This window comes from Hyperolius riggenbachi, chromosome 7, assembly GCF_040937935.1.
Source record: "Hyperolius riggenbachi isolate aHypRig1 chromosome 7, aHypRig1.pri, whole genome shotgun sequence".
In the NCBI taxonomy this organism is placed as follows: domain Eukaryota; kingdom Metazoa; phylum Chordata; class Amphibia; order Anura; family Hyperoliidae; genus Hyperolius; species Hyperolius riggenbachi.
In genome coordinates, this window is record NC_090652.1 from 250,255,458 (window position 1) to 250,273,771 (window position 18,314).

Below are 18,314 nucleotides of genomic sequence, written 5' to 3' on the forward strand. Positions count from 1 at the left end.
GGACACTATACTAGCTATACTGGGCACTTTACTAGCTATACTGGGGGACTACCTACCCATACTGGGCCCTTTACTAGCTATACTGGGCACTATACTAGCTATACTGGGACACTTTACTAGCTATACTGGGGCGCTACCTACCCATACTGGGCACTATACTAGCTATACTGGGGCACTACCTACCCATACTGGGCCCTTTACTAGCTATACTGGGCACTATACTAGCTATACTGGGCACTTTACTAGCTATACTGGGTCGCTACCTACCCATACTGGGCACTATACTAGCTATACTGGGACACTATACTAGCTATACTGGGCACTTTACTAGCTATACTGGGGGACTACCTACCCATACTGGGCCCTTTACTAGCTATACTGGGCACTATACTAGCTATACTGGGACACACTTGGGGGGATCACGCGGCCAGCATTTCCTACCCCTGGCTTACATGGGGGTCAATCATTTTTTCCTGTTTTTTCAGGTAAAAGTTGGGGGTCGGCTTATATGCGGGTCGGCTTGCTTGCGAGTATATACGGTAACTGACATTTTTTATCGTAACAACCAACGATTTATACAGGAAAATAATTAACAAGGTTGCCCAAACTTTCGCATTCCACTGTAAATGCATCTCATAATGCACAGCAAGAAAAAAAAAAGTAACACAATTGTGTTATATTAAAAGCCTTTTTATTGAACACTTCAAATATTCACATACGACAAAAAGAGAACAATCTTATCATGTACAAAAAAAAGGTCATAACAAATTCTGAAAACATAATGTTAAAATTCTGGAAGATATTGCCAACATTAGCGTAGCTTTATGATTTAGCCAATCTCATTTGTAGTCCATCCATATCAGCCCTCTCTTTTTATGATGGTTTTTATTCACAATGCCATATTCATTTTTTTAAAGTGGATCTTGAAGGGAACCTAAAGTAAAGCTAGACTGCCTAATTTAACTTACCTGGGGCTTCTTCCAGCCCTCTGTAGTCGTTCTGGTCCCTCGCTGTTGTTCTGCTCTGTTCCATTCATTCCATTCCCTCAGAAAGCTGCATGCGTGACCTTCATGATTGCGCTCCTGTGGCTGGGAGTGTTCTGTTCTTGGGCAGTTTGTAAAAATTGCAACCAGCTACTAGAACGTGATCGAGGAGACATGCGGCCCGGGCTGCGACTGGCCCAGTCAGCCAGCTTTTGGAGGGGTATAACAGCTGAAGGGAGAAAAGTGGAACAACACGAGGGACCAGGGGAACTGCAGGTGGCTGGAAAAAGCCACAGGTAAGTTGCCTACCTACATACTTCCATAATTTTGTGACAGGAACGTACTATAAAAATTGGGAGCCATATCATCTCTTAGCCAAGTAGTTTAGATTTTCATAAGAAACCGATACCTACACCCAGCGAATGGTATAACATCTGAAAATTGCATTTCTCCAGTTGGGATAGCAAAATTTTGTGTAGTTCCTCCGGTGTTTAATAATAGCAGGCATATTGTAATTAGCTCCTTAAATTACTATTAGCTGAGTCTTTATGAAGCTGTGTGAGCATAAATGAGAACTTTCTCCCAATCTCCCTGTTTCGGGTGTTGTACTTTGTGTACCGTAGCAGCTATACTCTGTACTGTGCTCAGGGCCGGCGCTACCATAGAGGCAAAGGAGGCAGCTGCCCCAGGGCCCCAGAGCTTGTAGGGGCCCCCAGTGGCTACAAGAGGAAAAAAAATTTCAAATCGACCTTATAGTTTTTGAGAAAATCGATTTTAAAGTTTCAAATGAAAAAAAATACACATTTAAAAACCAGTCGACTTTAATGGTTAATAGCAAATCCACCTTAAATTCTAGAAACCCTAAATTTGCAGGATATGTTAAAGGGATACTGTAGGGGGTCGGGGGAAAATGAGTTGAAGTTACCCGGGGCTTCTAATGGTCCCCCACAGACATCCTGTGCTTGCGCAGCCACTCACCGATGCTCCGGCCCCGCCTCCGGTTCACTTCCGGAATTTCAGACTTTAAAGTCTGAAAACCACTGCGCCTGCGTTGCCGTGTCCTCGCTTCCCCTGATGTCACCAGGAGCGCATGGTGCAGGCACAGACCATACTGGGCCTGCGCAGTACGCTCCTGGTGCCATCAGCGGGTGTAAGGACACGGCAACGCAGGCACAGTGTTTTTCAGACTTTAAAGTCTGAAATTCCAGTAGTGAACCGGAGGCGGGGCCGGAGCATTGGGGAGTGGCTACACAGGCACAGGATGTCTGCGGGGGACCATTAGAAGCCCCGGGTAACTTCAACTTATTTTCTCCCGACCCCCCCTACAGTATCCCTTTAAGGAGATCATTCGGAATCAGAGGAAAAACATTTTTTCAAAAAGACCTTATAGTTTTTGAGAAAATCAATCTTAAAGTTTCGAAGGAAAAAAGTATACTTTTAAATGCGGTAAATGTCACTTTTAGTACCTAACGGTAGTGTAATTTTACATGTATCAAAAGAAAGAGCAATACATTTCCTGACGGGGTTTCCAGGGGGTCCATACGCAGCCGCAGCGTTTTGGCCAGGGATCGCTATACAGCCGCAATATGGCTGTATGAAGATCCCTGGCATTTTTTTCCTATTTTCCCAATTTTTTTTTATGTTTAGAGTGTGGGAATTTTTTTTTTTATTATGTGGAGTCCCCCCTCCTGAAACTTTTTAACCCCTTGTCCCCCATGCAGGCTGGGGTAGCCAGAATGTGGAGCTCCGACTGATTGGGGCTTCAAACCCTGACTATACCAGCTGCAAAAAAGGTCCCTTAATGCCAATTTTTGCTCCGGGGTATCTGTTGGGGGGGCCCTCCAGGTTTATTTTTCCCTGGGGCCCCATTGTTGCTTAAACCGGCCCTGACTGTGCTAGGGCTACAGTTGCCAGGAGCCTGTCCAGAAATAGAGATGTAGCGAATGGTTCGCCGGCGAATGGTTCCAGGCGAACTTTGGTGGTTCGCGTTCGCCTGGAGCAGGCGAACTTTTGCGGAAGTTAGATTCGCCCCATAATGCACTATGAGGGTCAAATTTGACCCTCTGCATCACAGTCAGCAGGCACATTGTAGCCATTCAGGCTACACTAAGCCCTGGAGCCCCACCCCCCCTTATATAAGGCAGGCTCGCTGGCTATGACACTCACTCGTGTGCCTGCTGCACATAGACAGACTATGGAGAGCTGCTGCAGATTTTTTCTCCTAGGGAAAGATTAGTTAGGCTCCTGGATTGCTCCTGGCTGATTGTTATTGCTAAAATAGCACCCCTCAACAGCTCTTTTGAGAGATAATGTTCTCCTGATGTGTTTTTTTTTTTGTGTGTGTTGCTCACTGACACTGACATTATACAGCCCTATCTGTTGCAGCTGGACCTTGGTAATTGTTATTACTGTGCCAGCCAGGCCCTGCCTAACTATCTATACTGGGACACCTACCTATGCCTACCTAACTACTGGGGCACCTACTTACCTATACGGGGACACCTACCTATACTAGGGGACCTACCTATGCCTACCTACCTATACTGGGACTCCTACCTATGCCTACCTAACTACTGGGACACCTACCTATGCCTACCTACCTATACTGGGTCTCCTACCTATGCCTAGCTAACTACTGGGATACCTACCTATGCCTACCTACCTATACTGGGACTCCTACCTATGCCTACCTACCTATACTGGGTCTCCTACCTATGCCTAGCTAACTACTGAGGCACCTACCTATGCCTACCTACCTATACTGGGTCTCCTACCTATGCCTACCTACCTATACTGGGACCCCTACCTATGCCTACCTACATACAAGAAGATAATAAGGTTGTTGCTTCATTGTGGACAGACCAAATTTGATCAGCTGGACAGTCACTGTTCTATCATTGAGCTACCACAGCCCGGCGACCATATGGGCTGGAAAACTGCTACGGCCTGCACTCTGGCCATGTTGTGCACCAGCGCACGGCCGTCACTACGCAAACAGCTGTTTGCGGTGCGTTACACAGTGAGTTTGGTGTGTAAGTGTGAAGCAGAACTCTAATTACACTACCTGATTGATGAATACACATGCAAAATGTTTAAAAGTACTGTAAGCCTCCAATTTAGCATTCAATGTGATTTCTGCCCTTAAAGGGGAACTGAAGAGAGAGGTATATGGAGGCTGTCATGTTTATTTCCTTTTAGACAATACCAGTTGCCTGGCAGCCCTGCTGATCCTCTGCCTCTAATACTATTAGCCATAGCCCCTGAACAAGCATGCAGCAGATCAGGTGTTTCAGTGGTTCAGACTTATAAGTCTGATCTGACAAGACTAGCTGCATGCTTGTTTCTGGTTTTAATCAGATACTACTGCAGAGAAATAGACCAGCAGGGCTGCCAGGCAACTAGTATTGATTAAAAGGAAATAAACAGGACAGCCTCCATATACCTCTCTCTTCAGTTCCCCTTTAAAACGCTGCTTTGCGTCACATCCAGATTTTTCCCCGGGACTTTGGGCATGTATCCCACTCCGCCATGCCCCCCTCCAGGTGTTAGACCCCTTGAAACATCTTTTCCATCACATTTCTGGCCAGCATATTTTTTTCTATTTTTCAAAGTTCGCCTCCCCATTGAAGTCTATTGCGGTTCGCAAACTTTTACGCGAACCAAACCTTCCACGGAAGTTCACGAACGGGGTTCGCAAACCGAAAATCAGAGGTTTGCGACATCTCTATCCAGAAACTCCCACCTGTGCAGGAGTAATAACATAAGCTGCACAAGGCAGGAGGTTTTGTTACTGTTGGTATACAAGCCTGTATTGTGTATCACAGGAGCTTATAGGCACAGATGTCCTGGCACCCTAGACTGCGCCCTCCATGAACCTACAAACCCCCTGCTGAGCTGCACCGCAAGTGTGCTGGCTAGTCCAGCTGTCCCGTCTCCCTTACTTCCCCTGCCTGTCATAGGTAGCTACATGTGCCCCTTAGTATTAGGTAGCAAGAAGTACCTTCAATATTAACTAACTAGAGGTGCCCCCAAGAATTAGGAAGCTAGAGGAACCTCAGTATTAAATAGCTAGAGGTGCCCCTGGCTGAAGGGAGATCTCGTCAGTGGAATGCCGAGAGCTGGGTGAGTAACCTCTCACCAAAAGAAGCAAGCAGCATCTCCTTCCAGTGACATCACCTGCCAGCAGTAAAAATATCACAATGTGATACATTTCAGGGAGGTAAATCAGGGAGAGGAAAGATTTTACAATGAGTTAACACTGACTAAATCATTTTTACATAATTATTGTAAAAATTAAGCACTTTTTTTATTACATTATTTTCACTGGAGTTCCTCTTTAAATAAGTTTAAATAAGGAAAAACAGGTGCTGTGGGATGTAGTCAATGTACATGCAAGTATTTGCCCTCTGAGGGTTAACAATTGTTTCCAAATATCAACGTGGGTTACATTTCTGTTAATTTCAGTGAAAGGCATGCACACAAAGTTAATGCGATGAAGAATGTGGCATTTGGAAAAGTTATAAATGTATATTAATTTCTGATTACAGTGTACCGCCAGGGGGATATTGGCACAAGCTGGTATGCCGTGTTAACTGGATCCTTAGATGTCAAAGTTACAGAAACCAACAACCATCAGGTACAGTGATTTTTCCATCTACAAGAACTATTCATTTCTGCTGGCTTGAAACATGGAAGTGGTGGTGGTGGAATCTAACCCACTCCAAAGGACATGACAGTGGAAATGTGTTAACGTATAACAGAAAATGTATTCATACACTTCACAATATTTGCAACGTGTTTCGCAGGTGTGACCCCACTTCATCAGGCAGTCAGATAGGAGTATACAGCAAATGCCATCCAGGTCTACGCCAAGCGCCTCTGTGCTTGCTTTTTTTATTTCATGAAATAGCTCTCCTTATAGTTGAGGTGGAATAATCAAAGAGAAAAGCATTGTGATTCACAAAGCGGTGCTAACCCAGTTAGAGACTTTAGGCGTAATAACCATTGCACCATGCTGGTGAAAAGCCAGTTTAGGTGTGATAAGTTTAGGTGTGATAAGTTTAGGTGTGATAAGTTTAGGCATGCTAAGTTTAGATAAGTGTAGATAGCGTGCAAAGTCCCGCACGCAAAGCAGCGCCATTAAATTCTATGCAAAGTGCCCCAGACTTAGCTAGCGCAAAACCTTTGATCAGCTGTGCACTGCGGTGTTAACGCAGTTGGGGCTTAAACTTATCATGCCTAAACTTATCACACCTAAACTTATCATGCCTAAACTTATCACACCTAAACTTATCACACCTAAACTTATCATGCCTAAACTGAGTTTAGGCGTGATAAAGGGCTTTTCACCAGCGTGCTAACTGTTAGCACCGCTTTGTGAATCAGGCCCTTAACATCTAGTCAATTAAAGAATTGTATTCTCCATGCCTAGCTTAAAGTGGGCTTTAACTCCCTAAACTACAATTAAAATACCAACTCTTATGTACAGAAAAGAAAACCTGAAAGCATCCCCTTTGTTTAACAACATTTACTTTCAATGCAGAAAGCAATAGTTTGTATCACTCTTCTAGTTGTCAAATGTAATTATTACCGGCCAGTAGCTCTCTGTCTGATCTCTTCACTCTGCATTCCCCCCCCCCCCCCCCCCCCGCTGAATAGACAAGTTGTTGTGGTAACGGTTGAGTCACTTCAGGCATGGAGGGAGGGTAAGCAGAGTGACGAGACCAGACAGAGAGGGCCATATGCAATTCGAGGAGATAAGAAGCTTAAAACATGCGAGCTTCTTATCTCCTCACATCGCTCAGGATTTACCGGCAAATTCAATTGCCAGTTTCACCTGAGCGATGTCCTTGTGTAAAGGAGCATAACTCAGGCGAATACTAGGTATTTACTGAGCGATGCTCCTGTGTGGCCAGCGATGTGGAGCGAGGAATTTATGCTGTGGAGCTGTCCTTCAGCACCACGGCACTGCAGCCTTGCTCCCCCGGGAGATGCGTGCGCATCGTCACAAGAGCCAGACTTTGCTCTTACCTGCCGCCCGTTGCCTCCTACCGCACATCGCTACCTCGGGACCCGGCAAAAAACATACCTCCATCGTTCCTGTATCGCTGCATGTCCCATGCTGCTCCTCCGCTCATTCTTCTTCCATCTTTGTTTATTCTCGGAGCCGGCAAAGCATCTTTGAGTCTCCCGCTGGGGCTCCCCATTCATCCACTAGGTGGCCCAATGGGAATTATCCTGATTCTAATTGGACCAATGAGAATCAGGATGATTATCATTGGGCCACCTAGTGGACAAATGGGGAGCCCCGGCGGGAGACTCAAAGATGCTTTGCCGGCTCCAAGAATAAACAGAGATGGAAGAAGAATGAGCGGAGGAGCGGCGTGGGACATGCGGCGATACGGGAACGATGGAGGTATGGTTTTTTTTTACATTTTAAATAGGTAAGGAGTCAAAACTGACTCCTTTACCTATTTAAATCCCTGGCATCTGGGGTTTCCTTAGTAAAGGAGGCTCCCAGATGCCTAAAATAGCTTGCCGACACCGGCGATGGGTCTTTTCGCCTGCTCAGAGCAGGTAAAAAGTTATCATCTATGTTTGGTGGGAAGTATCGCTTCCCGGGGGGTGCAAAATGCAATTGCATAGGGGAAAGGCACTTGCTGGGCGATTATATTGCCCAAGCGTGTTCTTTTCCGCCCCGGGGGGTGTAAAATGCAATTGCATTAGGTGACCTTACTGACGCCTAATTTAAGAACTCGCCAGCACTTATCGCTGGCGAGTTTGGTAATTGCATATTGCCCAGAGTGTCTAGTCGGCAATAATTACATTTGCCGATTAGCAAAGCAGTTCAAACTTGTACTGTTCTCTGCATTGAAAGTAAAAAAATTTACACACCGCAAATGCTTTCAAATGTTCTTTTATGTACCTAAGAGTACTGAAATTTGTGTTTAATTTAATTCCACTTATACCACAATATCAGCCACACAGACATTCCTGATGCACTATTCTAGAAAAGGTGAAGAGTTCTCAAGGGAACGGAGTGTCGGCTACTGATTGGGATGAAGTTCCATGCTGGGTTAAAGTTTCCTCTTTACGTCCCTCATGTGTCATGGCCCAAAGGCTTTCCTCTTTCTTAAATGAGTTATCAGGCAAATTGTGTAAAATTACTTTTACTCACCTGGGGCTTTCTCCAGCCCCTTGCTGCCGACTGTCCCACGCCGAGCGCTCTGCTCCCCGATGCTGTCCCGGTCTCCGTGGTCAGTATTCAGGCCTGCGCAGTTCGCCGTGGCCCACGTAGCCATGATTGACAGCGGTGCTTCGAGCAGCCGCAGTAAGGCTGACCCTGCGGTCGGGGAGCAGAGCGGTCGGCGTGGGACAGACACAGTGGCCGGCAATTGGCTCTGTCATCATAGTCGAAACTCAGCCACTGCAAAGGAATCAGACGATCGTTCCAGTACATCGCAGGCACAGGGTGGCTGCAGGGGGTTGTTAGAAGCCCCAGGTAAGTGAAACCCTTTTTTTCAGTTTAGTTTAGGTTCCCTTTAAGGTGGCCATTATTGGTAACATTTTATAAGCAGATTTTTTGGTAACATTTTATAAGCAGATGCAATCTTTCAACATACTTTTTATGATTGAATTGTACAGAAAACTGCACAGTGTGTGCCGAAAACTGATGTAAATGATGGTCGATAGGAACAAAAAATGTAATCGATCCGAAAGTTGATTTTACAATCTCAAGAGAGAGAATGCACATATTGACCTGTTTATGGGAACAATCGATAATCGATAATTACCTTCCGATTACTTACTATTGTAAAAAGTGTGTCGAAAGATCACATCCAAAGAAAAAAATTGTATCGTTAATGGGCAGTTTTTAGGTGATGATTTCTCAGAAAAGTGTTTGTTCAGGTGTACATATACAGTGCTGCCCATAATTATTTATACCCCTGGCAAATATTGACTTAAAGTTACTTTTATTCAACCAGCAAGTCATTTTTTGACAGGAAATAACATAGGTGTCTCCCAAAAGATAATAAGACGTTGTACAAGAGGCATTATTGTGGGAAAAAACATTTAACAGCTTTTATTTACATTTGAGCAAAAAGTGTCCAGTCCAAAATTATTCATACCCTTCACAAACTGTCACAGTCTGAAAATCCAAAGTTCTATACCAAATAGTCCAAGCTGTTCTAAAGCATCTTAATTACCCTGATTAATTGGAAACAGCTTTTTTAATCAACTGAACAGGTGAAAAAGAGCAGCTCTCTGAAGTTGGTTTGTGGGCAGTCAAGGTTCAGAAAAAGGAGGTCAGTGAGGACCTGCGGCTGCGCATTGTGCCTGCTCACAAGTCAGGAAAGGGCCATAAGGCCATTTCTAAATGTTTTCAAGTTCCAGTGGCTACAGTGCAAAATATTTATTTAAAGATATGAGATGTTCCGCACTGTGGAAAATCTCAGAGGATGTGGTCGGAAGCCAGAAGTGACACCTGTGCTGCCCAGGAGGATAGTGAGAGAGGTGAAAATGAATCCAAGCATCACCACCAAGGCCATCCTGGTGAATCTGGGCTTTGCTGGTGGCAATATCTCAAGGCAGACAATCCATCAAGCACAGCACACTGCTGGGTTCCACGGAAGCAGACCAAGGAAGACGCTACTTCTCCAAATAAGTCACACAAAATCTCACTTGGCCTTTGCAAATGCTCACCTGGGCAAAGAAGAACACGACTTCTGGTCTTCTGTGTTGTGGTCAGATAAAACAGAAATTAAATTGTTTGGTCACAATGATGTTTCCTTCATTTGGCATAAAAAAGGAGAAGCCTTCAACCCAAAGTACACCATCCCCACTGTCAAACGTGGTGGGAACCTAATGCTTTCGGGGTTTTTTTCAGCCAGTGGACCAGGGAACCTAATCACAGTAAACGGCACCATGAAAAAAGAGCAATACATGAGGATTCTCAATGATGACATCTGGCAGTCTGTAGAGAAACTTGGCCATGGGCACCAGTAGACATTTCAGCATGACAATGACCAAAAACTGTAAGGGATTGCGGAGATGCCGCCGTGCGGTCTGGCGGCGGGGCGGCTGTCTCCGCGTTCAGACCGGCGGTTTCCGCACACAGCAGCGTGCGTCTGGTTTGTCTGAGCCTTCTAGTGCACACAGATGGAGAGCTACGTGCGCGCAGGGGAGGCAGGACCTTTATGCCAGGAGGAGAGGGATCAGCTGATCAGGTTGGTCAGCTGATCCCAGCGCAGACTGTCATTGGCTGAGTGGCACTGAGGAGCGCTGCACTATATATAGATCTCGCTGGTCAGTCTCGGGTTGTCTGCCGTTGCGAATACATACGTGTGAGCACTCAGACCATAGTCAGATCCTACAATGTGTTAGAACCAGGTGGACCTGGGAATTCACACTTAGCCAGATTACGCTTGTGTTATACTTTAGACCAGTTCCAGGGTGTTGTGACCAAGGACCTCACACCCAAGCTTAGGAATACTGTGTCATTGCTGTGTTATACTTTAGATCAGTTCCGGGGTGTTGTGACCAAGAACCTCACACCCAAGCTTAGGAATACTGTGTCATTGCTGTGTTATACTTTAGACCAGTTCCGGGGTGTTGTGACCAAGGACCTCACACCCAAGCTTAGGAATACTGTGTCATTGCTGTGTTATTCTTTACACCAGTTCCAGGGTGTTGTGACCACGGACCTCACACCCTAGATTAGAATCTTTTTCTATATCTGTTATGACCATTTGCTCTGTCAACCTCTCTCTCGCTTTCTGATTCGGTACCTCTGCATATCTGTCTACCTGTTGCCAAACCCTGCCTGTACCTGGTTACCGAATCAGCCTTCTGTCTCTGTACCTTATCTGCTCGTGTGTTGCCGACTTGGTCTGGCCGACCCTTCTGACTATCACTCATCCCTGGAGTGTCCAGTCTCTCTGTACTACCTGTGACACTATTCTACCAAGTGTCATTTAGCTGCAGGGACCTCCTGCTCCTCAGAGAGTCCTCTCTGCAGTACAGCCAAGGGCTCTACCCCTTAGGAGTCCTCTGTCTGCAGTAGAGTCTGATTCCCAGTATAGCAGGGAATCATTAGCTCCCAGGTTATCTCTATCCCCTCTCCTAGGAGATAGTTCCCACACAGCCAAGGGCCACCTGCTCCTCAGGTGGTCCATGCTCATGGTTTATGCGTCTCCCGCCCCACGGGAGATAGCCTACTGTTGCACCAAAACACTTACACATCACTAGGTGTCCAGAGGTTAGTCATACTTGTATTATTGGTGATTCTGCAGATCATCAATAATCAGGTATACAACTATACATCTGTATTCTTGGTGATACTGCAGATCACCAATAATCAGATTCTCTCTGTGTGCTGACACCGATCGTTACAAAAACCTACAGCAAAAGTAGTGAAGAAATGGTTAGCAACATTAACATTTTGGAGTCTCCCAGCCAGAGCCCTGACTTGAATCCAATTGAGAATCTGTGGAGGGAGCTAAAGACCAGGGTGAAGGCAAGAAGACCCTCCAACCTGAAAGATTTGGAGCTAATTACTAAAGATAAATGGGCAAAAACACCTGTGGAGACATGCAAAAATCTGGTCTGCAATTATAGGAAGCATTTGATTGCTGTAATAGCCAATACAGGCTGTTGATTATTGAGAACGGTATGAATAAATTTGAACTGGACACTTTTTGCTCAAATGTAAATAAAAGATGAGAAATGTTTTTTCCCCACAATAATGCCTCTTGTACATCGTCTTATTATCTTTTGAGAGACACCTATGTCATTTCCCGTCAAAAAATTACTTGCTGGCTGAATAAAAGTAACTTTAAGTCAAAATTTGCCAGGGGTATAAATAATGATGGGCAACACTGTAGATCTGCTCTATTCCTTATCAGCATTTTTGTATATCTTGGGTATAGCGAAAAGATTGGTTTATTTTGTGCGTCACATATGTGAGTTAGATTTGTCATGTGTGAAAATTTCATTTCTGTGTTGTACATACTGTACATACAGTTCCCATGCAGATACTATAGGTGATGTAAAGCCATCTTTGATTACTGCTTGGGGGAGGCAAAAGTATTATACAGTGTTTGACAACTTGCTGCTAAGATGAATATAAGGTATTATTTAAAGCAATGTTGTCCACTGTTTGCACTGTGCATCATGTTTTGGAATACTACATATACTTGGGGATAATGAGATCTTGGTCAATGTTCCCAACTGTATGTTACCTATAACATATTTTTCAACCCAGCTCATGTGCAGTGCTAATATCATAATAATACAGGACAAAGCTGTGTCACAACCATCTTAATGGTTAAACTGTGTCACAGTAGCTGGGGTGACCACACTGTCATAGCAGCCCGAGGGGTGTGTTGACCTATAATATTTGGTATAATATTTCACTTTGTAGGTTAGGCAGCTGTTCAGCTATTTTTTTCCACCAGGTGGCACTGGCATACCAGATTGCTATAATATGTAGCATTCTTGTTTTTGCAATACTAAAAACAGCTTGCTGCATAAGAACTGCACGTTTGTGCTGGCCGTATTTCTTGGATTACTATAGAACATATCAGTGAGGGTTACTATACTCCCCACAAGTTATGAACAAGATGAAAGCATCTATATTAACTCTTTCAGGCTGCAAAATAAAAAAAAGAAAAAACAACCTGGTTATTTATATGTTTTGCGCAGTACATACACATATTTATGTAATCATGTCACACGTCGCCTCGGCTACACTTTTAGCAGGGTGGGAAAAACAATTGCTATCAGGTCGATATCAATAGTTTGCCTGCCTAAAGGCTGAACTCTAATCCGTGTGCGCCCCACCCCCGGGAGGGTGCTGCTCTCCCAATGGGAACACGACTGGGGGGGGGGGGGGGGGGGGTTGCAGGATGATGCGCAGATGGGCTGCGCCTGTGCCGACTGCCGGCGGACTTACCGGGGCTTCTGATGGAGGATCCAGGAGGTGGAGGAGGGCGGCGAGGAGCCGATTAGCCTGGAGAGGCTGGAGGAAGCCCCAGGTATGTATTACTTTTTTTCATTTTTATTCATCTCTGGTACATGTGAAACATATCTGTTTGGTCTCACTGGTTTCAGAAAAGCATGCTAGCAAGCAAGAGACATTAAAAAGAGCTTAATATCATCTTGCATGCAAATTGCATGAGTTTGGAAGTATTGCAATCAAAATTGAGAGGAAGTGAGTTTGATTGGCCCAGATTGTTTTTATTTCTCAGTTTTGTTTCCTTGAGTTTTCTTATTGCAAAAACAATTGACTTGTATCAGCTGTCAGCTGATTTCTGCATTACCGTATGTGGTAATACTTTATGAATCGAGGCCATAGTGTTTAACAGAGGATTGTACTGTAATACTTCCATGAATGAATGTGTTATGTGTGGTGTCAGTTTATTCATATAGGAGCACACTACCTTCCACATCTATAATGCTGCACATGACCAGCAGAGGTGATTTATAGGTCACATGACTCATAATCTTTACTTAAAGGGATCCGAGCATGATAAAAGGTTCTTAGCTTAAAGGGGAACTTCAGCCTAAAAAAACATACTGTCATCAAGTTACATTAGTTATGTTAATTCGAATAGATAGGTAATATAATCTCTTACCCACCCTGTTTTAAAAGAACAGGCAAATGTTTGTGATTCATGGGGGCTGCCATCTTTGTCATGGGGGCAGCCATCTTTTTGGTTGAAAGGAGGTGACAAGGAGCAGGAGACACAGTTCCAACTGTCCTGTGTCCTGATTAACCCTCCCAGCTGCACACGCTAGGCTTCAAATGTCAAATTCAAAATGTAAAAAAAAAAAATTGCACCAAAACAGCAGAAGGAGAACAACAAAATCAGAAATCCCATCATGCTTTGCACAGCATCAGGGGAAAAAAGCCCGGGCAGTTTTCTTCTGTGCAGCTAAAAATGAGGCTAGTATAAGAGAAACAAAGTTCTGATGCTGTGAAACTGTTAAAGAAACACCAAGCCTTTTCAGTGTTGCTGAGTCGATTTTTAGTCCGGAGGTTCACTTTAATTGTGTCTGGCATAGCAGAATAAATGGGCCTCATGAATTTTATATATGGATCCTCTGGAGAGCTGATGAGTACATTGAAGGATCAGCCTTCTCCTGCTCTGTTCTCCTCTACATTGCCTGTACATTACTTGTATGCTGCTCCGCATGTTTATGTGGACTAGGAGAGGTAATGGTGTCCTCCCAAATGAATATTTATTTACATCAGTTGAAGGCCAACAGGACCTGGAGCTGATACTTTCCTTTTCAGATTCAGCATTTAGCATTAGACTCAGCACTCCACTCCTTTCAAAATACCGTAGCAAAGGGGACAGGCTATGCTGCTAATGTGCTAGATTTGTAGCTTAATAGTAGCTTAGTAGCTCAGTTCATGAAAGTTCTAAGAGGCTTCTACATAGAAGTGTGTATCCTGCACACCTACTGCTCCTCCCCTTCTGTCCTGGGCCCGTTTCCACTATAGCGTTACGAAATCGCCGGCGAATCACCGCAGGCAAATCGCATGCGGGTGCGATTCCGCATGCGTTTTTTGCCGCGATTTCGCATAGGTAAGGCTGTATGCGATTTTAACCATGTCACTGCCTGTGTGAATTAACATGGGTACCTATGCGAAATCACATGCGAAATCGCGGCAAAAAACGCATGGGGAAAACGCATGCGATTTCCCTATTAAATACATTGCGTGCGATTCGCCTGCATTCCACACGCAGGCGAATTCTGAGGCCCCTACCCTGCAGATTTTTTCTGCACAGAAAAACGTGCGGGGAAACGCACAAGTGGAAACAGTCCCATCCACTTGTACTGACTGTGCGAATCCGCATGCGTTGCCCGCATGCGGATTCGCGATAGTGGAAACGGGCCCTTAGGGTTCTCCAGTCACCACAGTGTGTATTCCATTTATCTTCTGTGTAGCTGTTGTAGCTCTCCAGTCACCCCAGTATGTATTCCTCTTCTCTTCTGTGCTGCCAGTGGAGTCCTCCAGACAGTCACCCTAGTGTGTATTCCTTCCCTCTTCTGTGCTGCCGTTGTAGTTCTGCAGTCATCTTAGTGTGTAGTGGTGTAGCAATAGGGGGTGCAGAGGTAGCGACCACATCGGGGCCTTTGAGCTAGAGGGGCCTCGAGGGGACCATCCCTCAAACACAGTATTAGCTCTTTAATGGTCCTGTGCTGTTAATATTTACTTCTATAGATGATTTGAATAGTAGTGATCATTAACACACAGTTTCCTATCCCCTGTTTGCACCTCTGACACTGCGGTTGTCCTTGATTGGTTTTGGTGTGTTGTATCAATTGTTATCTATAGCATGCTTGGGGGGCCCCAATGCTAAACTTACACTGGGGCCCATGGCTTCTTAGCTACGCCACTGGTGTGTACTCCACTTCTCTTCTGTGCTGTCGGTGGAGTGCTCCATTCACCTCAGTATGTACTCCTATACTCTTCTGTGTAGCTGTTGTAGTTCTCCAGTCACCCCAGTGTGGACTCCTTTTCTCTTCTGTGCTGGTGTTGAAGTGTTCCAGTCACCCTACTGTGGATTCCTCTTTTATTCTGTCATGTTATTTGAGTTCTCCTGTCGCCCTAGTGTGGGCTCCTCATCTCTTCTGTGCTGCTGTTGGAGTTCTCCAGTTATCCCAGTGTAGACTCCTCTTCTCTTCTATGCTGCTGTTGGATTTCTCCATTCACCCTGGTGTGTATTCGTCCTCTCTTCTGTGCTGCTTTTGGAGTTCTTCAGTCACCCCAGTGTGGAATCCTCATCTCTTCTGTTCTGCTGTTGGAGTTCTCCAGTCACCCCAATGTGGACTCCTCTTCAGCATTGATGTTGGAGTTCATTGCTGTTGGACTCTCTCCGCCTCTCACCCCCCACACTCCCCCCTCCCCCCCCCCCCCCCCCCGCTCAGTAACATACAGTCAACAATTTCCAGGCTCCAGCAGCAAAGACTGAACAGGATAGGGTCTATTTTTTTTCTCGAGAGCATCGTGGACTATAAATAACATCATACTGGTTGATCAATCTTGTTTCCTGTTGCATCGATTTCTACTCCATTTGATCTGAGCAGTCGAATCGGCCATATATCGATATCAGAATTTGACTATTGTATGGGTACCTTAAAGTGTACCAGAGATCAACTAAAGTTAAGAATCGATACTTACCCGGGGCTTCCTACCACCCCATAAACAAGCGTGAGTCCCTCCCTCCCGTCCTCCCGCGGTCTGCCTATCAGCCCCGGTAACTTGCTCAGTCACATCCGGTCTGGGTCTTTTGCGTATGCGCGGACCTACTGCGCATGCGTAGTAGACCCAGACTGACATCACTGTGCAAGTTACCGGTGCTGATTGCGGCTGAATGGCAGACCGCTAGAGGATGGTGTGATATGTTTGTGGGGCGGGAGAAAGCCCTGGGTAAGTATTGATTCTTTACTTTAGTTGATCTCTGGTTTCCTTTAAGAAACCCCCAAGACGAGATGGATAAGTCCAAAACCTATTAGAACGGTGAGATTTTTACTGCATACTTTGAAAGCAAACTAGGAGAAAAGTTACAGTTCATTTTAGTCTGGGAGAAATCTATAATTTACATGTATAAAATGTATAGTTTTTGCAATACTTGTTTTTTTTGGTCTCAAATGGTACTTTAATCCATAGGATGCCGTGGTCATATGTACGCTGGGAGTTGGAACTGCTTTTGGAGAGTCAATCTTGGACAACACACCCAGGCATGCCACCATTGTCACAAGGGAATTCAGTGAGCTCCTGCGCATTGAACAGAAGGACTTTAAAGCTCTATGGGAGGTAGGTCTTTGCTTTACTATTTAAGCATTATTGGGACTCCTGAGGGGGCAGGAACTGTTGCTTCAGACTGTATATAACCTACAATTTGACCCTTATGTGACTCTTGGGGCCTGATTCACAAAGCGGTGATAACTCAGTTATCACGCCTAAAAGACTTTAGGCGTGATAACCTTTGCACCGCTGAGTTAGTACCGCTTTGTGCTCTTTATCGCGCGCAAAGTCCCGCGCGCAAAGTTTTGCGCGGGCAATTCCGCGCGCAGCGCCCATAGGGTTTAATGGGAGCTTAATTTCGCGCGAGTTTCTTCTTATCACGCCTAAACTGAGTTTAGGCGTGATAAAGGGCTTTTCACTGGCGTGCAAACAGTTTGCACCGCTTTGTGAATCAGGCCCTTGAGGTTTGGTTGCCTTCATGTGTTCCTTAGGAGCTTAGTGCGAGGTCTGGAAACCCAGCAACTGAGGCATAACTACAGCAAGAACATTGCAAAAGCAGGACACTACGAAAACAGGAAGCGCCCAAAATTTCTCTAAAAATCATATTAAGAGAAGGTAAAACTCCTCCTACCTTGAAGAAGACCATTTAGAGGTATTTTTCAAAGACAACTTTATTTAAAAATACATCAAGAAGGCTATTGAGTTATGGCTTCTCTTTATATGAATTTTGTAAAAAAAAAATTTAAAATTATTTTAGGCTCCTCTTGCTTTTTGTAGTTTGTATGTAGTGCTCCAAGTAGTTACCCCTGTGGGTTTTTAAAAAAAAAAAAATTATGAGTATCTCATAAAGTATTGTTCTGGACAAACTTACACAAGGACGAGTGAGGGTGTTACTTCCTCACCTGCGCAGAGAGTAGATGCTGGACTAGCAATCAAGACTTTTGAGTACCTTACACTTATCTGTACCTCACACTTATCTGCACCTCAGTCTACATTCGCCATACTGTTTCAGAATGGGCTCTCATTGTTCCTGTGGTTTTTTTTTTCTTTTGCATGATCCACCATAACTACAGCAAGTCAGGAAAGAGCTATTGCTCATGGGCCCTTGAGGTCTACAGAGGCACATGTGTAATTGCCTTAAACTCATTAACCAATTGTGTTATTACATTGCATTTATTACCCAGAATACAGCATTCCTTCATACCTCACAGCCCATCTCAGCTTGATATTTAAAATGATATACTGCTTGGTAAGTTTATTGAAAAAAGAATTGAATTCCAGTTGTATGTCAATGTAGCCTAAGGGCTAAACTAGAGTCTCAAAACCATTAATGTGACAAGTAGGTCTCATTTCAGACTGTTGTTATAGTTATGCCTGGGCTGAGCAGGGCTAATCTTATCGCTCATTTGACACAGATATGGTATAGCTGATGTATTTCTAGTTAGGAAACTACTGTTGACACATATAACTGCCATTGATGTTGATTTTTGTTGATGTGGTCATCACTGTTTTTATTTCTGTTCTGCTAGAAACTAGTTTACAGAGCCTTTAATAATGTTACTGCTATATTA

General features: G+C 44.6%; 1 protein-coding gene across 5 annotated transcripts in view; it reads left to right on the forward strand.

The window, feature by feature from the left end:
• Positions 1-18,314, forward strand: part of RAPGEF4 (Rap guanine nucleotide exchange factor 4) — a 467,459-nt gene that overhangs the window by 65,465 nt on the left and 383,680 nt on the right. For all 5 annotated transcript variants that reach the window (XM_068245487.1, XM_068245488.1, XM_068245485.1 and 2 more), the window contains exons 3-4: positions 5,531-5,619; positions 16,666-16,812. In XM_068245487.1, coding sequence (XP_068101588.1) covers positions 5,531-5,619; positions 16,666-16,812 — 236 coding nt within the window. The remainder of the gene's footprint in view (positions 1-5,530; positions 5,620-16,665; positions 16,813-18,314) is intronic.